Genomic DNA, 26,722 nt, shown 5'->3' with positions numbered 1-26,722 from the left:
TGTGGTTTCCTCTTGCTTATCTGCCTGTGCAGGAAGTGTTTGTAGTGTTTTTAAGAGATATGAAACTGGGTGTTTCCATTAACCTTTGCTGACCTCTCTCATGTTTCCCAAGTCCATAATACATGCAGCTTAATGCTCCATAAAAGCAATTATATCAGCTTTGATCAATACCTTAATATAAATCTACTGAGCAAAAGCATCCAGCTGGAAACGCTGCACATCCACCAGTGTGTGCAATTAAGTAGCCCTATCGCTATAAAAAATGCCTCACGCAACCACCTAAATCCTGCCCCCACCCAGCCTGATCGAAAAGATTTTTGACCAGGTTGGGAGTATGGGTGTATACCTTTGATAATCCATCCAGTGGAAAAATATTACCACCTGTGTTTGCACCCTGTGGGAGCAACATTAAGCCCAGGTCAGACCAAAGATTTACAACAAGATGAACATTTTAGAACGTTGCAGTGGTGTGAACTGGCCAGTCACAACTCAACTTAAGCCAACTGATGGCGCCACCTGCAACTCAGCTTGTCATAAGGCACTTCACCTGTTTCAACAGCCAATCGGCTTGTAGTAAAATCAGCAGGCCAAGTCAGTTACAAACTGTCTGCAGACGACATGTCCACTTGCTGTGGCATTTTGTGATGACAGCCATCCATCCCCACTGAGCTTGAGTCCATCTCATTTACATCCCTGCAGCTGTTGACACCAACATCAGTCTCCGTCTTCACAGTGTGTTGATGGCGGAGCTGAATGTGTGCATGTCACACACACATATACTCACTGACTGATTGATCGGCGCTGTTTATTTCAATAATTTGGGCGTCTTTATTATAAATACAGTCCATCCGCTCAGGTCGTTTTATGCTTTTCACCGTACACTACTATATCACTATTACTATCCTCATTCATACTAAGACGCTACAAATTATATTCAGCTACAAACTAAGCCCGAAAAGCTGTATGTTAGAATGAAAGTACATTCAGTTGCTCATGGAGACAATACAACGTTTTGTCTAGTCACATTGGTGTAAACAGACAGGTTTTCAGAATGTTGCTGACTGGCACATTGCAAATAGTTGCAAGATTCAACTTGTCTTTGGTCTAAACTGGCATCACACACGATATGTTGCAACTGCAACACCCGTTTGTAAGAGCCTCCGCCTGCTGATTTTTACAGAGAAATCATAAAATAAAATCTGCCAGTGCTATGATCTTATGTGAGTGCCCTTTGATTTTGAAACAGTTGTCTTATGTTACATTGTGTTACATGCTAAACATTTCCAGTAGCAGCACCCTGCATAGGAGATGTTTGTGGAACATTGGTAAATTGTAATGTCTACAGATAGTCTGCATGTGAGGTGTTTAGGGGACATCTGTTAATTGTAGCTACAGAAAATGATCCAGGATACACTTAACTTACTTATTACTAAACTATATTAACAAGCAGAACCACTTCTCCTTCTATACTTTATGTAGCTTTCTCAGTATGCTTGGGAAAAGAAATTTCTTCTTTTTCTGTTATATTTCAAGCAGATTAGACACCCCACAGTGGGCGGAACTTCTTTGCACATGTTGAAAATGTTATATTCTGATTAAATGCTTTGGGACGTGTAAGAGAAGAAGAAGAAATATTGTCCATGTAACTGCAGCTTTAGTCTCAGCCTTTAATGACGCAAAATGTAAAGTGAAGCCATCACACTCAGAGGGCAGACACACTCCACTCTCAGGTTCTATGATCAAGCTCCATGGAGACCAATCTCAAGGTGAATTAACTGTCCCTGAATTATTGATGTTTCACTTCAAGTCGCCACCGTGCTGTTTGATGACGCTTCACAGCGCCAGTAAAGCCCTCGCCCACGAGGCCAGTAAGCCCTACACATTCCACAGGTCAAGTTATCTCCGTAGGTTCACGATAATGACCCATACTCCTTTTTAAACTGTGAAATTAGATCCATTGATTGATAAAATATCAGCTCCAGACAAGTTAAAATGCGCAGCCCTGCTCTAATCTCTGCTGCGGAGACGAGAGCAGGTACCAAAAGGGCAATGGTCTTTTAAATTAGGCATGCATTATTGAGTGTGGCATTTTCTCTGACAATGACTAGTTAACTTGAAGAGCAAGCAAGCAGTGAATGGATAAATACAGTTCCTGCCATTTATCTGTGGCACAAGAGTTCCTTTTTATTGCCCAGACTGACAATTTTTCTGCTCGTTCTAACAGCGTCTGCACTGAAATGTGACTGCTGGTGATATGAAGTGTCCTGCATCAAGAGGCCTCATTCACTCAGCACTCATTCACTGATGGTTCCTCAGTGGAAAAACGCTTTGATGATGAAATTATGTGAAATGCGCTGCTGGTCTACAAGGCCTACAGTCTGACTACAGTGAGGAACTGACAGGCTTTAATCAGTTGGTCATGTAAATGTGTGTCATATTTGTCTCCACTGATTCCGCTGCTGCTCAAACATTTGAATATTCAGATTACAACAGTCAAACATCATGAGGGTGTTTTGTGATGTTTAACAGTCGGGCAATCCCCAGTTAGCCAACTCATGTCAACAAAACGCTGTGACAGCATCAGTGTTTCAGGTTACATCATCATACATATCTGCAAACAGTATCATGCAGAATAAATATCAATATTTAAATCTTTCTTTTTTTTTCCCAGTAATGCCATGTACGTGTTGCTATGATTTAATTTCGTAACTTTATGATAAGGTAGTGTGTATCAATGTAATAAAGGATGCACAGATAGTTATCCAATTACACTATAAATGGTATCAACACAAGTGTTTGTACTGTTACACAACAAATTGATGAGGTCTGTTCCATAGTGGCAAACATCATAATCACATTTATTTTTGGTCACTTTTGAGATCACGATTAATTAACACGATTAGTCCTTGACTTTGGAAGCATCATTAATTTATTGAACTTTTTGTTTCTTTCAACAGTGGATTTTCTTGAACTTTAAAGATAATTAAACTGAACAACAAATAAAAAATGAATGTCAAAAATGAGATAAATGGATAAAATAATTAACATATAAATAGAAACACAGCACAACACGAGAGGGGAAGACAAAGCACTGTTGGCAGAAGAGCTGTGGACTGAAATTACTCATGCAGCATGCACTGGAATTAATTACAATATATATGAATATTTTTCTCTCTTTATGTGATGGTGTGAATTTGTTGACTAACTTTGTTGTTAGTTGCGTTTTAGAAATCAAGTCACTATGAGGGTGTGAAAATTTGCTAAAGCTAGCAAGAATATCACCAACTTAGCAACACTTGGTGTGCGCTAGATTTATAACACAAGACAAAAAAAGAGCATCATTGCGAAACAGAATGCAGCAGAATAATCTTTTCGTCACACTTATCTTATTTTAATAATAATTGGAAGCCAAAATTGTGAATGAAAATAAAATTAGATGAATAGCCCAGCACTGAAATTGATAATCAAGTTCATCATTACTTATAAATTGGTCAAGTTTATTTAGGTAACATTAGTTTAACATCGACAGATGTTGGTATTTAAACACAGGTATCTTCTTACTATATAATGACGAAAACTCTGTCTGTGGGTGTGTCTGTGTTCCACATTTTTCTACTGACTGACTTGGTCAATCCATGTGAAATTTGGCACAGTGGTAGAGGGTCAAGGGAGGATGCGAATGAAGCAATATTACATCAATTGGCCAAAGGGGGGCGCTATAGCAACCGACTGAATTTGCAAACTTTGAATGGGCATATCTCATGCCCCGTATGTCGTAGAGACATGAAACTTTGCACAGAGATGCCTCTCCTCATGAGGAACAAATTTGCCTCAAGAACCCATAACTTTCAGTTATATAGATTTTCCGCCATTTTGAATTTTTTGAAAAACACATCGATCTCTTCCTAGGAAGTTTGACCGATCTGCATGAAACTCGGTGAACATAATCTAGGGACCAATATCTAAAGTTTCCCCTTGGCAAAAGTTGGAAAACCTACTAAAACTGAGCTTCTATAAGGCAATGAATATTGCGGAGGGCGTGGTTCATCACATAAAGGTGTATAACATCTCAAGGGTTTCACCGATCACCACGCAACTTTGTAGGCATATGACCACACATAATCTGAGGGGACCCCTCCATTATTGACCCCATCAAACAAAATGGGGGCGCTAGAGAGCTAATTTCTTATCTAGGCCTAACCGCCATATCAAATTTTACTAAACTTGGTAGATATGTAGAACAGGACGCCTCAAGGTGACTGGAGAAATTTAACTCTAATTGGCAACTGGGTGGCGCTATAACAACAGAAAAATGCTTCAAAATGGCTAAAATGCGACCAATCGCTGTGGCTCCCCCTGTGGCCAAATGTTGTTTTTTCTTCTAATTTTTGGTATGACTAAGTCATGGTATGGTATGCTGTACATAATCACGGAAACTGTCAGTGTGTCATTCTGTCAGTCAGTCATTCTGTCTGTCCCACGTTTTTCTACTCACTGACATGGTCAATCTATGTGAAACTGCACATAGGCATTGAGGAGTGGCATAGGTAGAAGGTGACAAAGCTACCAATGGGTAAGGACTAGTTTTCTATATTGTCCTTTTGATTCTTTAAAGAGTTTGGAAATAAACATAATGTTGGTCACTAAGGATTCATTTTGAACTTTGATCATTTGACTGGGTAGACAGAGGCACATATTAACTTGAACATTAACTCCCTGATGGGATTTTCATTAATTTTCTATGAATTTTCTTATTCAAATGATGAATCTTAAGGAGCGTTTCAACAATTTTTTGCTACGCCCTACTTCACATCCCACTCCACTTGATATTACACTGCACCACTTAACGAGTGAGGCGTCAGGTCAGAGGGAATTGGAAGATTAAAAAAAGGACTATTCTTGGCCTCATCTGCCGATAAACTCTACAAAAGTCCTCAACAATGAAATCATAGTTTATTTATATCAACTGAGATTACTCGACCCCATGAGATGCATGCTGGGTAGTAAGCACAATTTAAGTCTACATCATTGTTCACTCGTTCCCTTGGCCCTCAGACGGTCGCTCTCACAGGAGTCCACTTGAGTTTTCACAGTGTTGTAAGTTAAGGAGAGCTAACTAAAACAACCATGGCTTATGTTTTAAATGACCCTCTGAGCTTGTCTCTACTCTATCGGGCAAAAAGTTCCACTTGAATACAAGAAACATCAAAGTCTAATGAGTAGTAATATTGAATCAAATTTACTCATCAAATTAATGCTCCCCAAAGCAGGATCCCTTTCATTTGCATATGACTTGAACATTACTTAATTGTCACCTTTGGTCAATAGTGCTCCGAATGTTTAGCCACACTACTGGGTAGGCTGTATGAATAGCAAAATTATTGGTATATCATCACCAGTGGTTCAGACCAATCAGCATCATGTGAGGATCTACAAGCAGAAGAGGCATGGTTTAGGAGTTTGTGACGACATGGAGGGATGAATGTTCATTCAAAACAATGGTGGCACTTTAAGGGGTGAGCGTCAATGCTGCAATAGCATCAGTTATATCAGAAAAGCAGAGTAATATCTTCACTGAAAGAAGAGCAAAGAACAGCACTGAAGGCTTTTCTGACAGTGACAATGACAGTAATAGATAAATGGTTGATCCATGTACCTACCAAGTATATTTTTTTAAACTGTCCTGTTTCAAAAAGTTTCCAATGATGGCTTTCCAGAGGTTCTGTATGACAAACCATCAGGTTTGGTATACTGTACATTTAATTCAACACTTTCATACTCTGCAAGTCGCACAGGGTTTCTATTTGATTGTGTCAAACAAAGTGAAATAACTGCCTGACAACTTTCAGTGCCTTGGAGCTTTGTGGTGCCCATCCACAAAGTAAAACAGAGGAAAATTTAAATATCAAACATATCCTTATATGACTGGTTAGAATTAAATATTTTATGACTGCAGTTTAAGGCTGCAGGATCCTCCCATCTCCTCACTTGCCTGAGTGAGGTTGTTCAGGCTGAATGACTGAGTGCATTAAAGAAGTAGTTCACTGCTGGAAAGATGGTCCTTTCCTAAAACTGGGCTGTCTATGCAGTAATAAAACACAAGTACTTTTAAAATTGCTGCTCCTTGACCAGTGAAAACAGAGGAAAAGGGTTTGAGGCATTTGCTTTTGCTCAAGAGATAAAAAAAAAACCTACAACTACCAGAATGCACTGTGCCGCACTGCACCAATAAATGTTCCCGCTGGTGGGTGATGTAATGGGAGCCTGTCCGTTGTGACTATAGATTGTATAAAAAGGATGGACAACATGATAACTCCCAAAAGTGATGCCCAAACACCCCCTGGTGGCTGGCTGCTGTAAAGGTCATAAACCCCGCCCTCTCCATATTCATGGATGGAACATGGGCCAAAATTTTAAAAATCAAAGTACATTTCAAATCATTTTTTCCCAAAAATGGTGCCTGTCATTTTAGGTAGTTCTTATCACTATGATATATGTTCAAGTGATCCTATTTCAAATTTTTTTTAATTGATAATTGATTTGATATTATAAAACAGGGGGTTGACATTGTCACTGACAGCTGTGTGCGCCAGTCAATGTCCTTGCCATCAATGGTGCTGCTTGTGATTGGTTGGCAGGGATTGGGACTGCTACTGTGCAGACTCTGGCTCCAAATGGCCATATCCAATTTTTTTTTTATCTTTATTTTTCTACAGTAGGAGGAAGTGGAGACGTGTTGTCCATCTTCAGTCTATGGTTGTGGCCATCTGACAACAAACAATCTCGAATTACAGTTAAACAGTGCACTAAAATATGTTTCCAAAATCATTTTAGGTGCGAAATAGGCAACGCAGTAACATAATCTCGGTTCGTATTTTATCAACACTGCTTAGTTTTACTGTGTGATGTCAGTTTTTTCAGCCTTTGCTTCAACAATATGAGAAACACTATGGTACCAATTTACTGTTAACAAATGCTCATATTACAGACAAACAGTGCACTAAAATATGTTTCTGAAGACATTTTAGGTGAGAATTAGAAAACTGAATCAGCAGTAATATAATCTCGGTTTATATTGGATCAGTACTGCCTAGTTTGATTTGAATTTGGTCTGAGTTTGAGAAAGAGGGGGTGGGTGGGAATGGGGGGGCTCTCACTCTCTCGATTTGCTTCTGTAATCTTTGTGTCTCTGGTGGCGTGCACAAAAAAATGCGCAAGTACAATCTGGAGTTCAAGCTGCCCTTAAGCCAGCCAAACGTTTCATCCGGCAGATATTGAAGTGGGAAATGAGCAGGGAGATCTGAGAGCTGGTAAGATGGAAGGAAGGGAAGGAAGTTTAAGGTTTTTTTGAAGACCAGAAATTTTAGCACTTCTACCATTATGTTGCTCATTTCTTTTCAAGCTCTAATGCAATTTCATGTGAAGAGGAACAATAGTAAAGAACAGATCATTGTGCAGAGGTAATAATGGCATCTAAATTCAGGGAGTGGAGCGCAGACAGGTGAATAGAGTTTTGATAAGGTGGTCTCGTTCAGAGAAGAGTGATGACAGTCTTTTATCGTCCATGGCTTCTGTGCTTCCAGTGAATGATTAATGTGATATAATAAAGGCATTCATGCTTCCAGCATCTGAGCAATGCAGGTGAGTAGTGACTGCACTAACTGCATACTAAGTAGCTATGATACTTAACACTGTTCACAATTCTCCATAATTAAAACAGTCACTTAGAGGCTTCCTTTGGCACTCAACAGACAGCATGCCATATGGTGCTGACCAGTCCAGTGCCAGTCTATGATGTGTATTGGTGTTGCTTGAAAATCTCAGTGGGCCTAATATTTACAGACAGATTAGCATCATGTCAGCGAGGCTACCTCCTCTGCTGTCCCACTGATTCAACGGAAACCCAGAGGATCAAACAAAACTTCATAAGGAAAACAAACAAGCAGAGACAGAAATTAAGCGGGGCCTTGTAGCAGAGTGGTTTCCTTTACACAAAAAGAAATGAAAGGGAGAAGTGCCACATGCTCTTAGCTCACATTTAAAATGGAGAGTTAGCCACAGCTGTCTTGACAGATCCCCTGCTTGATCAACTGAATGGAAAGAGATCAAGCAGCATATTTCATCATCACTACAATTACTTGGCCAAAGTTTCTGATACTGCTTTTCCTGCAGAATACCAATGAGAAAACACATTCAAGTCATGTATTCCTCCAAAAAACAAGCCTCAAAGATCATTGCATATGACATATTATATTATGGATATTCAGGCTCAATGTATGGCCGCAATAAAATTCCATCTAGAGGCAGCTGCTGTCGTAAAATGGTGATCCACAATGTCTGTATTCTCCATTACCTATCAGTGCAGAGGTGGGGTGGATGAAGACTGGTGAGATTAAAGTCCAAAGAGGGAGAAGGAAGCAATTGTTGATGCTGTTCACATTAGGTCATTAGGATGAGGAATGGTCTTGATATTTAACAACGCTGCAACGTGTCACGCATATGAGAGTGGGGGAGGGTTATCTGCCCAACAATATGAGTGAGAGCCCAAGAAGAAGAAAATTATTTTTTCACACTGCAGCTGTTGCAGGGTGGGTCTACACGTTCTCCTACCAGACAAAACGACTGCAGTGTTATCACGCTGAAAAGACTGTTACTTTGCAATTTCACACCTGGGGATAAGCAAATTAAAACATATTATTTGGGAAGGTGGAGTGCAACAAGACAAGAAATAGGATCACTTCCACTGCACGAAACAATGATTTCAGTGAGATTGATACGGTTAGTGAAGCCAATGAATCTCTCTGGTTGACAAGCAGATAAGGGCAAATGAACAAATCTAACTAGCTTGAGTCAAAAGCCAACAGAGGTGGAGGGTAGACAGATGATCTGGCTGTGTGCCACTGTAAACGTTTGGGGCAGTGGGCAGACCATAGTTGAACAGAATTAGACAAGGTTGCCAAAACTCTATGTGGGTGCAAATGGGATTATACCCCTAATCCCCTTGATCTTCACACAACGATAAGCATCCATAATCCCTCACCTCACCAGGATTAAAAAAGAGGATGAAAAGTGCAGCGGCTAATTCAAAAGGACACCAGAATACCTTACTGTAGTTCTCGACGGGGAAAAAGAGGGCTGCTTCCGACTGGCGCTGCAAAAGGAGCTAGTGTTTGTGTTTAAAGCAGGTAGCTACAGGCAACCTGTGCTAAACTCTTTGAAGCTTTGTTAGAATGAGCACAAAGCGAGTAAATAGGGCAAAAAAATGCAGTGCGGAAAATGTCAGACGGATATACAAAACAACCCAGTGTGAAGAATGTGTTTGCCTTTTTTTTTTTTAACCAGTGGAAATGAGGTGCCAGGCATGAAACCACATTGTCACCAGCCTCCCTTCCTTTTTTTGTTGTGTAACCTTTTGGGTGCTATTGACTGGATTCCTCAGGTCTCTCAGTGATACACAGTGACCATTATCACAACCTCAATGAGTGACAATATTCCTGTTATTTTATGGGATTTCAGTTCGCTCTTATGTTATAATGAACGCTTAATATGAAATGCTATTAAATTTCAAATGCACTACTTTGTAGTACTGTTGTAATGAGACTGTTGTTGATGTTGTGATTACATAAATTACAGCACAGGCTTTAATCGCTATAACAATGTTTGATTTATTGTGATTCCAAAATAAATGAGGCATTCATCAACCACCTGCAAGCTAACAATTGCTTGTTTTGATAGAGAAAGAGAGGATTAGGAGAAGTTGTCAATCAGACAGAAACTTCCTCTCTCAGTCTAAAGGCAAAAACTACTCAAAGTCATGACAGCGAGTTCAATTCCTTTCTTGTGTGCGCTCTCCTGCCAGCAAGAAAAGCCTTCTCTAGAGGACAGAACGAGCCCATTTCAATTCCCCCCCGGCAAGAACAGAATATCCCTCTCTATCAGAGACCAAAAGAGATGCCAAATTCTCTTTGTTAATGCAGCGTTACACATATGATGTATTTTATCCCATTTTCCCACTCTGAGTGCTTGACATTAAATCTCGGCTGATTCTCCTCTCCTGTATCCCCGCTATGTTACAAGGCCGAGACACCTCTGGCCCCCTCACCTGGTGCTGGGCGGCGAGTAATGAAATTCATGCCATGTTACACCGTGCTGCTCTGACCTCCTCTGTGGCGGTTACTGCTGACTATAGATTGCAATCTGCTTGCCGACAGATCGTTTTCAGCTGCTGAATAGATTAACAACATGGGAGTGTTAAAGTGGGGCAGCAGAGCGCTCGTTCAGAGGCTCTCGGGGTGCTTTCTCACCTTTCCAGCAGATGACAGAAATTAACAATGTCTGCTCTAAGTGCAAAACAAATCAGCTAAGCTTATCTGCTGAGTAAAAACCTCTGCTGCCCTTGCCTGCTCTTGCACTTGAGGCCTCCATTATTAGTGTGAAGACAAAAATCTATTGCCTTATTATCCACAGCGCTTTAAAAACCAACATTAAATAAATGCTTTCTTTTCATGGCAGGAAAAAAGGGGAGATTTTTATATTTCATGAGACACCAACGTCCTTGAAGAGTCATAAATAGAGAAGTTCACCTGGATGCCAGAGTGAGAAGGCCAAGTGAAATAAACAGTTTGTTCCGAGAACTGTGCAGCTGAGAGGGAAGGCTTTTTGCCTCTCATGGAACCAGTAAGGTACCTAATAAGTCCCTGTTTCACCAGGAAAAAAAAGGTTCTTGTAGAATCAGCACAGCTGAGGTTTTCCTCACCTAAGCAGGAGCACGCATTATTGGAGAGGGACCCTTGTTAGTGTTCAGCCTTGGAGCCCAAATTGGCATTTAGCGAGGCAGCAGAACACTCTAATTGTGTGTGATGTCCTGAAGCAGAGGACGCTGATTACTGTAAGCCATCTAAAACACTTCACCTCCCAGTTAAGTAATATAGGAAAACACAGGCCAAGAAACACCGCACCTGCTTCCCTCTCTCCATACAGTATCAAGAGTACTTAAGAATTTTTAGTTTCACCAAAAAATGAACTTCTCACACTCCCACTCATTATTTAAATCTGCAGAAGGGTTCTTTTTTTTGTTCCCATCTCGGAGGAATTGCCGCTGAGTAGCCCCGAGTCAGTCAGCCAACTACATTAACCATCAACTTTAAAAGCACTGTGAGTCTCTGAAGTCGAGATGAGACAAGTGATGCCCTCTGCTTCAGTTTTCTTTGAGTAAACTTCTCATGAGTCATACAGCTCTGCTACTTGACTCAGTAGTTTGACATCAAGTGGGCATGACATTATAAAGATGCATTTGACCTGTTTATATACAGCTTGATTATTAATTCTGATTCTTGTGTGCTGCTGTATTTTGGTATTAGGGTACGTAAAAAGATGCATCTCAGACACAGTATTTCATCTCAGTGCTATAAGGGTCTCACTAAGACTGTATAAAAGAAGTGTGCATTTGTGGAGTACCATTTGGAGGCCCTGAGTTAGCGTTTTGGTTGTCACCATCTTGGTTATTTGGAAGCAGAAGTGACCAAATTTGGATGTAGGGCAAAGCTGAAGAGGAGTGAGAGGTGGATATGACTGGATAAATATTGCTACACCTCTTTCCTGATTGACAGGTCATCGCAGCAAGAGGTAGCACAAAAGCATACCTGCTTTACTGTACATTTTACTCTAAATGGAACCATGATTATCAGATTGAGCATTGTGCTGTACTGAAGAAGACTTGAAACTAGTGCAGGGTTTCCGTTGCTGGGAAGATTTCAATGTCCAAGACAAAAGGGAGAAATCCTGATCAAATATTATTTGTGTATATTTAACTTAAAAACAACTGATAGTGCTGTTATGTCATGTTAACAAACCGTAAACCTATGTGCTTGAGATCATACTGGAGGGGTAACCACTGGAGAGCTAACAGCAAGTTGTAATTTGGCGTTGTCATTAACAATGGTGAATCAACAGAAACTTTCGGCTCCCCGGTGACCTCCCTCTAGCAAGCGGCAACCTTTTTTTTTCCCAGCAATATCTTTATTAATTTTCAAGTACCTAATATGAACTGGGAAGCAACTGTGTTCTCATCCAGAAGAACATCAAAAGCACACAGATTATTGTCAAACAACAAAATGATGTCTTCCCTTACATGTCAGACATTTTAAAGATTACAAAAATGTAAACAACATTAATATAATAATCAATTATACATAATAGAATAAAATAAACTAATTTAAAAAAAGAGGTTTCTCTGGTTTCCAAAGAGGGCTCCCATATTGTTATATTCATGTCATGCTTTCATTGTTTGTACCAGGTAATTCAGGTAACTGCAGAGGACCACTACATTTACAACTCACTCGCCACGTTCATCACAATACTTATATCAACATCCTCCATATATTGTAAAAAAGGACCCCAAATGATTTCAAAGAGTGATCGTTTGCATTTATTGATGTATGTAATCTTTTCCAGAGCTAGAGCTGTGGAAAACTCTTTGGTTTACCGGTCTTTTTCCAAGAGAGTGCGCCCTTTCAGAATGTAAACCTAGAACGAAAAACATCGGGTCCAGTGTTAACTGTATGCCCAATATATTCTCCAGAGTTTGTTTAATCTCCTGCCAGAAATTTCATTTGATCGCATTCCCAAACACAGAGGAAAAAGGCCCCTTTCTCCTGTCCACACCAAATACGCAGGTCTGGCATATCTGCAACCTTACTCTGAATTGAATAAAGGAGATACTGTATAGATTTTGACACCATGTATCAGCCGCTAGTGGTATTGCAGCTCTTTCAAATGGAGCAACAGGAATGAGTAGAAACAGAGCGTCCGACAAAAGTTCAGCTATGAACAGCATTGTGCCACGCTGCAGCAGCCAGTTGAAAACAATGCAATCAAACTGACCCAGACAGATTCAAACGGACCCCGAGGCCAAGTCCATTATTTGTACTGTTTATAGGTCTAACTGACTGCTTGTTAAACCCCTGCCCAAAAAGAGACTATCCAATCATAGCAATGGTCACTAGCTTCAGCAGGCTGGTCAAGATTTAGAGCTTTGTGCACAGGGCTGTATTAGGACTGATACTCGGTATCTCAATAGTTTGTATGGAGTTAAAAGTGTAGTGGACCAACAGTGTGTCTGCTCTAACATAAGTGCATACAACAGCATGTCCAGCTCACTAGCTTACTACTGATAACCCAGCATAACTGTCAAGGCAGAGAGTTATCATATCATGAACTTACTACATTAGTTAATGGGGTTACAAGTTTTGTTTAAAAAGCCCTTTTTAGAACAAGCACGAGTGTGGTGCTTGATTTTAACAGAGTTTAGGGCAACATTAGCAGCACTCTGCTCTTTATTGGATTTGGGAACATTTACCCTCCGGCAACTCCAGCCATCATTACCCGAGAGAGCATTATGTTTGACTAACACACTGGTTAGTCCTCATCAGAAAACCCCTTTGTAAGAAAATACTGCTTAAAAATGTGAACAAGTATCTAAACTAAGCAGCCAAAGAGACTACCACTGCCAGCAACAGTTGTGATTTAAGTTGCTTTTGTCTACCTCTGAGTGACATCAAGGACCATTGTTTAAGAAATTACAATGACTTTCAGTGGTAAACGTGCACCGATGGAAAGACATAGCAACAGTAACTAAGGCGGGCAGGGTTCAGTGAACGGTCAGCTACAAACTTTACAGTTTCAGTGAAATTTTTCCTCGAACATTCTGTAAAAAGAATTTTCTGAGAGACAGGGATGAGATTTTTCCACTTTTTCATGACAGTACAGAAGGCAAAGTGAGGATTTTTAGCACAATGAAATCTGATCGATTGAACTATGATAAAAATCATCATTTATTCTTTATCATCTAATGTACTGTGAGCTGCTGAAACACGGGACAGGAGAGAAAAAACAGCTAACTGTATGTATGTAATACAATGCAAGCGCAACCTAAACGTGTAAAGTGAAATCTAACAAATCACCTAAAACTGCTGCTCAAATAACCACAGAGCTGAATCTACACCTCTGACTCAGTGTCATCAAGTATGAAACATTATAGGTTTCACAGACGTAGTATTTACGGCATTGCTGTTGTGTCAGATTATATTATTGTTCTGCTGTTGCTGTATTCAATTCCTAGTCTAAAACTCGATTATATGGAGCAAAAAGAAAACGTAGAGATATGCTGTATGAGCGCAGATACAGTGCTGGAATTATGTCTAGTCCTCGGTGGGAACACAACGATGAGAGCTTGAGGGAGTATAATAAAGTCCGTACTAAAACTCTAAAATTGATTTAATTTTAGGCAATCTCATGTTTCAGAGCTGAGAAACAGTTTTTTTTAGATATACATCATTACATATCATATATCTTGTCTTGGTAGAAAGATAATTCATTCAATTGAAGCATGGTTGATCTGATGAAAGCAGAACCAGGCTTCATCTTAAAAACATCATTATCATTCATCACTCTGTTCACTGTTTATCATTCACCATCTGCACTGGTGTGAGCAGTTATCATTTCACATGTGCATCAGCCAATGTGTCAATCAAAGATTAATTATGAAAAAGGCGGAGCTGATTGTTCTGACTTCATGTTCCCTGAGGCCTCGTCACACGGATGAATGTGACAGACCTGGTTCAGAGCCAGAATCGTGAGATGGACTTTTTGTTTATTTTTCTCTCAAGGCCCTGCAAAATATATTTCTTGATGGTGATTATTTAAAACAGGCGAAATTATTATCCTCAAAAAGCAGGTTGGACATTGTTAACACAGCCTGTGACTCACTGGGCACTGCACTATTAACCTGAAAGTTACCACACCAGAGAGAACAAAGAATTAACAGCAAAGCCATGATTTAAAGAAAAAAAAAAGATTTTTATCAAATCAAGCTTCTTGTGATGTTGATCAGATATTGGCACTGCTTTGACTACATCTGGCATGTGTTAATCAAATCGTGTCTTGATCAAAACATGGAAAAATTCAAGAGATAATTTATCAGTTTAGCTGCACTTTCATCTCCTCTGTTTTTATCATTTAATTTTTCAGCTTCACCCCTGGGCTCATTTAAATCTAATTTCTGCTTGGCCTTTGACTTTGAAGTTTTGCATTCAGAGCATCACGGTGGTGCAGGCTCTGTGGAGCTACAGAGACACGTTTCAACAGTTTATGGCGAAGGCTTAAATAAAATACAGGAATATAAAATCACACACAAACCGATGGCATAAAATCAATATTACATCAAAATTCCATGGTCCCTCCACATCCAGGGTTTATTCTAGCACAGTATGAATTCTACTTTAACTACAAAACTACTACAACTACTACAAAACATCCATATATAAATGTCATTTGTAGTTAATGTAAAGTGTAGGACTGTGTATTGGCAGGAAACTGGTGATAATATACGTATCGTGATTCAAGGGTTACATCAGAGCAGTGGGATCTGCATATGTATTTATCACACTTCCTGTGGAGATATGTTTTTACGTTGAAGTGGAAGAGTCAAATAGCTGAAGATAGATTATATCACTGCCATATAGCGGTTTCAACACAACAAAAAATTAAGCCAAGGGCACAAAATCTTTGCATGTACCCTATAAATTAAAAATCAAGTGTTTTTGAGAATGGATTGAGTATCATAAAGCATAATATCACAATACTCAAGTGTGTCAATGTTTTCTTTCACCCCAGTAGAATGTAGACTTAGTGTATCAGACTACAACAAATATTGGATTTGTTTCTATATCGATACCAGTATTGAAATGCCTCCATTACTGCCTAAAATACTGGATCAGGTTTTGGCGAATGCATAAGTCTATGCACCGATTTAATACCATGACTTTATTTATAAACTCAAAAAGTAGTTTCACCTCCTGTGTCCTTAACGCACTCATTCTGGCTGTGTCATAATTTGTCCACTTATTGGTGTTCCATCTTCAAAACACTATCAGATATTTTTAAAATGAAAATTCACCCAGATCCTTTGACAGCCATCTTAAGCATAGCAGGAGAGGAAAATAAGAATCCTTCAGGAACTTAACTAAAAGTAACAACATTTGTCACTTTATTAGCATGGAGGTTAATCCTTCTCCACTGGAAGAACCCTCATCCACCGAGTAAGTGATGCAACATCTAAAACTTGAGAAACTAAGATTCACATTAAATGGCTCCTCTGATAAATTTATGATAATCTGGAAACCATTTTGGAATATATGAAAGCTAAAGCCCCACTTTATTGACAACTCTACGTGAAGCAAGTCATAATCGGTATCAGGAAGAAAGAAATGATATCAGAACATCTCTAACTCATGCCACCAGCTTAGTACATGCATGCAGCTCTCCTGATAAGTGCAACTGAGGACAGGAGCTGCTCTATATGAAAAGTGTCTTCAGATAACTTATGATTCTGCGCTTTATAAATAAAATTGACTTGACTTGCCTAGCTGACCTCTTTCATGAGCTAAAAATCAAATGAAGTGCACTAGAAGGTGCTTACTGTATCTGACACTTTTCTTACTCTATATGTGTGTGTTGTAGAGACAACTCAAAGACAAGGTTATGCCTTTAAAGATGGTTTGGTTCCAACCGGTGTGATACAGTTCAGATGAGTCTTTGATGTGGGCTGCAGCTTTCAATCTATTCAATTCAGCATGCATGTTTCTCATATGTTATTTTATATATTTCTACCAATCCGTTGCCTCCCCTGGCTCCCATGGGTGCAGCCAACCAGCACACCCACAACATCCATTGTAGTTTTGCATATGGTTCATTTACTGCTGAAGCATACAGCAGGAAGGCACAGTTACAGTAGACTAATGGGTTTAACATGCTAATGTAGTGCTGCATTCATATGCTCTAGTGTGTGGTGTAATTTACCATACCAACAGAAAAGGTTACTGCCATTTGTATAATGAACTCTATTAACTTGTTACCTATACAAACATATTATGATTCCCTCCCACAGGCTACAATCACAGCCATGGGAGCAGCCAACACGCTCTTTTCCTGTAAAAGATGACATTTACCTGCATCAGTCTCTTAGCCTTACATTTCCTCTGCTACCAATAACTTTGATGCATGCTTCTCATTAAAACCAGATTATAAACAGAAAGGATCCGTGCCACTGTGTCAGTTCGGTGCTTAATAGCTCGCATTCATTCACCTAGTGTGCGTTTCTGTCTTAATAAAAGCATGTGGGAAAAGCCATACATCTCATCTGACCTGTTATTTTCCCCAAGAAAAATAAGGCTGGGGAAATTTGCTCTGAAGCAAATGGCAGAACATTACGTTTGTCCCCATGTGTACAAATTCAGAAGTGATTGAGCCAAGTGTGTGTGTGATGCCTGTGTGTATGTGCAATGTATCTTCACAATGTGGGTACTAGGAATCCGACAACTTGATGAATACCATTAATTTTGGGGTTAAGACTTGATTTTTTTAAAGACTTTTTAAAATCGTATCTATGTTAGGTTTTGTGTTAAGTCTTAGAAGCATTTAGTGGTTATGGTTAAGCCCTGCTCAGACTAAAGATTCGCGATGAGGCGAGCTGAAATTATAATGCATCGGTCTGCAACTTTCTGAAAACCTGCCAGTTTACACCAATGCAACTACACGAGACAGTGTATCGTCTCTATAGTAGCAACTCTGTACTTCTGTTCTAACTTCCAGCTTTTGAAGTACAAGTAACGCCTGTAAGAGTACTTTGTTGTATTTTGAGTATGTGTGTGCGACACGTGCACATACAGCCAGCAGCAGCAGTGACCCACCATCAGACATCGAAACACTGTGAAAAGAGACCAACATTGGTGTCAACAGCCATGGGGATGTAACTGAGACAGACTCAGACTCAGTGGGGATGGAGGGCTGTTGTAAGAGGATGCCAAATGAATAAATGAATGCCTTTATTGTCATTCCATGTTCACATACGACCAAATCTGCAGTCCCTCATAAAAGAAAAAATGTTCCATTCACTTAACACACACTCACATACACACACATTAAAAAGCAAGCAAACGCACCGTCTGCTGACAGTTTGTAACTGACTTGACCAGCTGACTTTATAACAAGCTGACTGGCTGTTGAAACAGGTGATGTGCCTCATGTTCTCAAAGCAGCCACTGGTGACAAGACAACCAGAGTCACAGGTGACACCATCAGCCAGCTTGAATCGCACTGAGATGGGCCAGTTCACACCTTGTTGCAAATCTTTGGTCTGAACTGGGCTTCAAGGTAAGACTGAGGGAGCAATGGTTTACCTTGTTACTGTAAACTTACATCCATGTAAAACCAATTCCCATTGGCTTGCACATTTTGAGGGGTGGAACGGTGGTACAGTTTTTAGCACTGTCCCCTCACAGCAAGAAGATTTAGGGTTCCAAACCTGACAGCCAGTTGGGGCCCCTCTGTGTGGAGTTTGTATGCGGACATCATGTCAGTGTGGATTATCTGTGGTTTCCTCCTACAGTCCAGTTAATTTACTCTAAATTAATTAATTAATGCACACATGTTTTGAAAGCAACATAATACCACTCAGATAAGTGTTTATTATTCAATATTGGGAACACTATATGTAACATATCTGCAAACTGTTCACTGCCGCTTCAAAATGTTCATACTGAACATATCTGCAAATTATTCTTTGACAGTAATTTCCTTAGTTTTCCAACAATATCAGCTCTAAACAACTAAAGCATAATTGAAGTTTTTATGGCTATGTTTCAGCAAAGCATAAGGTTAGGGTTAGCAAAAGATCATGGTATTAATTACTGAAGTAGTGAAACACTCATGAACCCATTAACCCTTGTCTCCGGTGTCACTGCTCTGTGCTTTTTAAGCTCAACCATCCACCTACAGTAAACCAGCTCCTTATGATTTCTGTGCAGTACTTGAATTTCCCACAGCATACAAACGCAATGTCCTGATTTTATTTCAGCCAGGGAATTAAGTCCCTCTCTCTTATTTTGTGTTTCCTGACTGTCTGACTGCAACCTGTCAATAAAGGCTAAGATGCCAAAAAAAGGGGAAAAACTCATTTCCTGGTTTAGGAAATACACCTACAAACCAAAACCAAGCAGCAACCTCCAGGGCTGAAAAAAATTAAGCCAACCCTGAAGTGCCAAAAAGTGCAGTTCCTCTTCCAGCCACTTGAGGCTGACTCCAAGAGCAAGTCAGTCCCCAAAGAGCAGAAATAAACATGTTTACAGACTGGTACAAAAAAATTGTTCTGGTCTCTATAGCTAATTTCAACAACTCACCTTTTTAAATTTTATCAAGCCTTAAATTGACACATATTGAAGGACAAGGCTGCTGAAGTGACAGTACAGCTCTAACCTCTCATTCAAATATGGTCACTTCTGGCTCCACAAAACCACTATGGCAACAGCTGAAAGGCCGAACTCGAGGCATCAAAATGGGAGTCCATAACCCGATGGGTGACATCACAGTCATTCATTATTTTATAGTCTATCATAAAAACATGCACATAGGCAAATACATCTTCTGCAAAATGTACTTGGAAAAGCAAATCTGTAGAGTACAACAGCATTTTGTATGAGACAGGGTTGAAGCTAATTAGTTGTCACATTGTGGTAACACATCTGAGTAAAAATGGTTTGGTAAAGGTAAAAAAAGCTGGCAGAAGGATTAAGACTGAGATTAAGGTCAGAATTTTGAAGGGGTTCATTTCTGGGTCAGGGTTTGGGAGGTGTGGAGCAGTCATGGTTAACATTACTGTAAGACTAGGATAAGATGGTAAAATGTCCTCAAGTAGCGATACACATTTGTGTGTGCTGGTTGGAGGAGGGAGCAAAATGAAGGCAGAACGAGCGAGAAAGGGAAAGAGGGAGGTTTGGGGGAACAAAAAGAAATAGAGAACACAATGAGGAGAAAGGGGGTCAGGTTTGAAAAAAAAGGAATTTGGAGGATGGAGGGAGGGAGAATAAATGAGAGATGAAGTGTGGAAAATAGGGAAAGGGCTGCTGATGTGCTTCTTAAGCAGGTCATTGGAGGCAGTGTGCCTTAGGAGGGCTTGTTTAAGCATGGCTAACAGATTTCCTCAGTCCCTGTGGGAGCCGTTCCTCAAAGCTCCAGTCCAGAGAGGCACTGTCACATCAGGACGCATGACAAGGAAATGGAGCACATAGCCATTAAACAACTTCTGAGCTATCGTCTATCACAGGAGGCAAGGAAAACTCCATTACCCATGGATGCCGTTTAGCTATTCAAACAGGACAGGGCTGAATAAAACTGAACCCTTAACTGAATGTCATTAGCAACAGGAAATCAAAAGAAACCTACTAACTGCTTTTCCTGCGTTTTTGAATTGCTGCTCCCCGACATAAAAGCTGCTGGGCCAGTTTATAGCAACACAAGGGCTCATTTATTCAAACGTTAAACTGTGGGGCTGCGTGACTCTTATTATATTATATTTTTGTAAGAACTGAGATCACGACTCTCAGATAAAGTGTTTATTTTCTTTTGTAACCAAAACATATTATTGCTATCTGCATTATGTGAAAGTGTCCTTCGAAGAAACAAAGCAAACATATTGACTTATCTTACACAAAATCTAATAAAATACCAACACAATCGACAATGTACCTCCACCTTAAAAAAAATTGCCTATTCCTACAGTATCTATCTATCCATTTACAGCCCCATCAACCCACAGTACAAATGGTTTTAAATGTAACTTGCTGTCAAGTTATAACAGTGCTGCAAAGGTGGAATAACAAATAGGATCTTGCAAAGGGTGACCGACTAACAGTATAGTGCACATATGCATTCATGTATGCTATTTTTAATGATTCAATTGTTTATCAATTGGCTACACAGTAAGCAATCTGATAGTGTTTTTACAGCCTTAACACACTTCAACATACAAGCCTTGCATGCTGTTACCGTCAGTGTAACCAACCAGAACAACTGTTCATTAAAATGTTGGTGACGGTCAAGTTTAGCGTCAATACCGGCTCTGTTTAACCTTGTTAAAGTGCAAGAAGACAAGTTTTTTTCCTGTTTGCACAATGTAAAGGCTATAGAATAGTCACATCATTGGTGTTTAGATTGGTTCACTGTAAGCCTCGCTTTCACAATGCAATTCTGTCTGTCACCAGAGTCGATCACCTGGGAAAATGAAGCTCAATTTACAGCACAAAGGAAGTGCATCAACCACTGTGCAACCGAAACAGCGCGTTTAGTTACCAAAGAGTTCTGTGCTAGTGCTAAGAGTTGCTCCTGGTGACGAAATTATTTAGAATTGTGATGCTTTCTTAGAATTTCCCCTTACAGTTAAGACTAGGTCCTTGTAAAGATAAAAGTTATGAGACCTCAAAAGAGCTCCTAGGGTGAAAAATTGTGATGAGCAGGGGGGAGGACTTTTAAGAGGCTTAAGAGTTTTTTCCTCCTAAGCGGAGGAGAAAATGGTGGAAAGACAAAGAGGTCAGAGAAATATCCTCCAAACGCTGGATGACACTGAGTAAATGAAATGCTACAGATTAGAATGTGTGGGGACATCATGTGTGATTGATGTCATTAAGGATGATGTGATGTCATGCACACATTTCCCACCTTACACTATAACACCAGAAATAAAATATTATACAATACTAAGACATTTGGAAAACTGTAAAATTCCAACAGTGCAGCAGTGATGATTTGGGGCTGTCTCAACCTTCCATCAGCAGAGTGATCCCAATAACAATGACAACACTTTCACAGTCATCAGTTTATTTCATTTCTACTGGGAGTCCACACTTTGCAGGCCCACAGAACAACCAATCACATCTGTTAAAAAAAAAAACATCACACCTGGCAACTGGGTCAACCACACCTCCTCACTAAGGTAAAAGTTTCTGTCCCTTCCTTGTTCAGAGTTACATTCATAATTCACTCCAAAGCTAGGCCTCCTTACTAAGAATTTTCGAGCTAAGCTAGGAGCTCTCTGCGAGTATTCTCGGAATGTTTGTGAATATGGCCCCTGGGCGGTTACTATCCTAGCATCGGAAATGGTGGACAGTGAATAACTGTGGTACTTGCTATCCTCTGAGGCCAAAAGAAATCGATCTGGTTGACTTTGTGACCAGGGCGGCAACCTCAAAACCATGTGCACACTATTAGAGGGGAAAAGTTGAGAAGTTGTCTGTTTCCACTTTTAAAAAAAAACATCAAGCATAGCCTAGGCTATTCAGTTTACTGAAGTTTTCTCCACAAAAACAGCCAGAGTGTGTTAGGCCAAAGTTATTCTATTACTAAGTAAATAAATGAGTAAACAACAGTTCTGACCCAACATTTTAACGAGATGACCGATAGTACTTACTTTTCCAGTCAACTAATTCACTTCCCATTTAGTGAGATTTAAACCATCTTACCAGTGCTGATCTGGTTAAGACAACTTTTGGCTAGCTAGTTGACAAAATTTCGAGAGGGCTCAGCTGCTTCACTGTGGTAAATTATGCTGGCCAGCTAAATAGCTAACAGTCCCACCCCATGTGTTGGCTCGTCCAGATTCTCTCCACATTGTTTTTTGATCATATAGCTTCGACATAACACAAAAGTGCTTAGACGCTGGGCTAATGCGATATAATGGCAGGGGAAAAACCTTGAACACCAGTGGTAGAGTGAACATTCATTTACAGTAACATTAGTGTTTGGTGCACAGTAGAAAAAGCTAAAGGCTAGGCTTGTGTCTGACTCCCGTGTAACTGCCACTTAAGACTGGACACTCTTTGCAGCGACCCAGTCTGACCTCATAGATATCTTTGTGGCTAATTTGATTGGTTGAGTGTAAGCAAAGTGGTAGGTCTAGGCAGAGTCTATCAATCTTGAAGTACGTTTTTGTGTGCCGCAGCAGGGACAAATTATCTGCATTGCTACTAAACTGGGGTTTGTAACGACAACCATATCATCATCATCACCCTCTGCTGCAGCTAAAATTGGGTGTTGCATCAGTGCAGAGTCTCAGCGGTGATCAAGGTGCCCTGCTGAAGCTGCAGAATCAATACTTTTGTCCATCATGTCTGCCTGCGGCTTCCAAGCCTTCTGCCTGTCTCTGATGTGGGGTGTGAAGCCTAGTTTACAGCATACATGAACACTCTCTCTTGATCCTGCTCATCCTCTTATTCAGCACTGAAGGGCACAGAGCTCTGTAATCCACCGCTACCAGTCCCTGGCAGAGTTCATGGTCGACACCAAAGTCCTGTTATTCACACAAACCCCCCACTGCCAAGGCCAGCCCCACATCATACTTCAAATAGAGGCATCCAGGCTGCGCTTCACAGACTCACACAAAAAACACAAGCTTCGTAGTTTGTCAAATTCTCCTCCTCACTCCCAAAAAGACACATATAACTCAAAGAGCCACACACAGGTCCGCCGGTGCCATTGGCTTCCAGGCTTCATATTTCCCAATTTACGCCGAGGCAGAGTTGATAGTGTCATGTGTCTCATGCTGACTTCAATCCACTCTTCGTGCTAGATCACCTCCCTAATGAGAGTAATTGCATTGAGGAAGCCCCCGGTCGTGTTCAATTACCCATTCCCATCCAAGCACACAGGTCTAATCTTGCACTGTAATGTACGATTCAGATGGCTGTAGAAGGCAGACATATTCATCACCGCCTCATCTTTGCTGCAACGTGTGAGAGCCAGCAGGAGAGCCGTGTCACATTTGAATGGGCTGAGAGGTGGAGTTTTCATTATCTGATAGTATCTGAAAATTCGTGTTTGCAATGATAGAACTGTACTTTTTGTCTCCTAGAGATGACAAGTAAAGGAAAAAACGCTTCCTGGCTCTGAGTGGCTCTTGTTCTTACCACACACTAAAATGAACACTCACCCCAGAGGTTTCTCCAGGCGACTGGCAGGTGAGCCAACAATCTCTCCCAGCGTACAGAAGACCTGTCCCAGGAAGTCCTGTCATTGGGGGGGAGCACAAAGTGGGATGGAGAGAGATGTAGGATGGGGGCGTTCAGGTGGATCACGGGGAGTAACAAGGAGAGTCGGTGAGGAGTTAAGCATCGTTATAAGCATTGTACGGTTATAAATTAAAACATCTGAGGCAAACACGTACGTTAAAGTCGGTTGGCTTCCGGGGTGGAGAAGGAGGAGGAGGAAGAGAGAGAGAGAGAGAGACCAGGCAGCAGCAGTGACACAACAGAGCATATCATGGAACAGAAGGCACACAACTCAAATACCAGACTGTCATCAACCAAGTGCAAGAAAGAAGAGCAAAAGTAGCTATGTGAAAGAGCAGATAGGCAGAATGGGAACAGCAGAGGGCAAAGAGCCACAGAGTCTCGGAGGGAGAGGAACGCAAAGTGAAAGAGTGCAAGAGATGGAAAACAACAAAAGCTGAAAGAGTTTCACACAAAGAAGAGTTTGTTTCCAGAGCATGCAGCACAACAACACAATAAAAGCATCACAGTAACAGAGGCAGTTAATGATGAACATTTTGGCAGTATGCAAACCAAGTGCTGCAAATATATTCTTAATGTATAGAATGAGTAGGATTTTATTTATCAAAGCTTCCAGCATAAATAACATACATTCACCTCAGTGACTTGCTTACTTGAATGTATGTTCTACAATAAAGTGTTGTCCCTTTCAGACAAAACTTCCCTTTAAATAAATATATATTGTTCTGAACACTCTGTGCTGTCTTGTAAATGAAAATCTAAATTGCAAACGACACTACAGAACGCGCGGGGAAATGTGTTGAAAAGCTTTGATAATGATGTGCAATGCTTCATTTCTCATTTTTAAAAAACAAAGTAATGAGGGTATGCCAGATGCAAATGAAACTCTGATTATTATAGCTCCGGAGGAATAAAAGACCTCATTTACACATTGAAGCAGGTGGAAGGTAAAGAAATAGCAGCAATATTTTGCCAGATGAAGCATAATTTACTCATTATTCCAAAAACATATTTGAGCATTTAGATGCCACAAACGTTGGTTTGCATAAAACCTACACATTAGAGACATGCACTAATAACAATTCTGATTTCAGGATAAAATGTAAAGTGAAACTCTTTGGAGAAAAAAAAGTTCTTCACTTACATGCTTTGCCAGATCTGGACTTTTGGAATCAATATCATACCTGAAATAACAAGGAGGACACAAATCACAGGGGCAAAACATCATGAGACCTTACAAATTACTGCAGACTCTAATAAATAATACGGGCTGCAGCGTGGACATTTTCTGCCTGTCAATCACACACCTGGGTCATTGACGGAGCAAAAGGGAACGACCAGTGAGATAAAAAAGCGTAAGCAATAATGTGACAGTTAATTAAGGAAGTCTTTCTATAGTTTATGAATGTAATTTCCGCACTATGCCAGGGGGATTGCATTGAAACAATCTACCAATGCAGAGAAAGTTTCCAGCATTTGCCAGTCAAACTTAATGTAAAAGTAATTAAACCTCGGTATGCCCCGGCTCCCACCTCTGTGATAAAAGAAAGATGTAAATGAGTAACACTAATTGTGAGGGGATGCACTCCCTCCTTTCCTGTGCCAGAGTCAAATCATGATAGCATGCCAAATGAATTCATTAAGGGTCTAAAAATCCTCAGAGACCCACTGCTTGGTCCTGGGTACATCATTGAAGTCCGCTGGGGACTTCGTGCTCAAAGGGAGGAGGAAAAAAAACAATGGATGAATTTTTGGAAGGATATCTGTTCTCCCTGAGGAGGGCGGGGGGAGGGCAGAGAAAATGATCCTCACTGTTCTGGGAGATCTCAAAATGAAACCACACCTTCCTGACCCTCTCACTAGTGTGGCCTTTTCAAGAGGAGGAATGTGAAAGAGGGGAGGACAGGGGTCTCTGTGAGTTTTATGGGACTTGTTTTCAGACATTTGCTTTGCTTAGCAGCAGGGAGATTAAGGATAAAACTTTATATGAAATATTTATCACCTTTATACCAATCTCCCTTCAAAGAATGACTACTGAGACACTGCATCTATGAATAATTCCTAGGAGAGAGCCGGGCTGGTGACAAGGGAGGGAAGAGGGAAAATGAGAGACAGGAGAGAGGGAGCAGGGATGAAAAGATGTATGAGGAAGAGGGGGAGTGAATGTGGGAGAAAATGCTAAGCTTGTGGTGGAAACAAAAGGAAGAACTGGGATAGTAGAGGACGGCACATCTGAAACACACACACTGAGGTGTGTGTTCTCAGAAGACCGGATCAAACAGAATAACTCACACGTCAAAGCGCAGGTTCTGCTTCTCCTCGAAGAAGTAGTCCAGGATGTACTTCCTGACAAAGTCTGGGTTTAGCGTGTTGTCGATCACCTCTGTTCTCCCAAACTAGATCAGAACCAGGAGAGAAGGGGGTAAAAAAGACAGAAGAGGAGGAAGTGAGCTCAGAGCTTTGAGAGCTGCACATCATGCAGTCACTCAGAAACTGCACCTACTGCTCTATTACCTCACCCCACCCCCACCATCCTTCCCCTGCAACCGTGTGAATTCACGGCTTCGGATAAGCTCAGATTTGATAAACAGAAGTCAGTGATCACACAGTGTCAGCTCTTCTTCTCCACCTCTTCACATTGTGCTGGGGATGAGCAAGCCTGAGGAAAACACTTCATGAAGTCCAATTACACTCATTTAATTAATAGCACATTCACACCATTGTCACTCTCACAGCCACTTCAAAACAAGGGGCAGAGGACAAGGGGATGATGCGACAAAGGCAGAGAAAAATAGTGATTTTCGCATTTTGTCTTTTCACAAAGAAAC

At 40.5% G+C, this 26,722-nt stretch overlaps 1 protein-coding gene across 2 annotated transcripts in view; it reads right to left on the bottom strand.

Moving 5' to 3' along the window:
- cpne5a (copine Va) overlaps positions 1 to 26,722 on the bottom strand; it is a 110,299-nt gene that overhangs the window by 56,269 nt on the left and 27,308 nt on the right. Inside the window, exons 4-7 of one of the 2 annotated variants that reach the window (XM_033629464.2) lie at positions 26,187 to 26,290; positions 25,039 to 25,078; positions 24,050 to 24,064; positions 23,816 to 23,892 (exon numbers count right to left, since the gene is read on the bottom strand). In XM_033629464.2, the coding sequence (XP_033485355.1) occupies positions 23,816 to 23,892; positions 24,050 to 24,064; positions 25,039 to 25,078; positions 26,187 to 26,290 (236 nt within the window). The remainder of the gene's footprint in view (positions 1 to 23,815; positions 23,893 to 24,049; positions 24,065 to 25,038; positions 25,079 to 26,186; positions 26,291 to 26,722) is intronic. The other variant, XM_033629465.2, reaches the window with a different exon arrangement.

This window comes from Epinephelus lanceolatus, chromosome 8 (assembly GCF_041903045.1).
Source record: "Epinephelus lanceolatus isolate andai-2023 chromosome 8, ASM4190304v1, whole genome shotgun sequence".
Classification (NCBI taxonomy): domain Eukaryota; kingdom Metazoa; phylum Chordata; class Actinopteri; order Perciformes; family Serranidae; genus Epinephelus; species Epinephelus lanceolatus.
The sequence above is the reverse complement of the archived record's forward strand: the minus strand, read 5'-3'. Positions and strand labels throughout refer to the sequence as shown.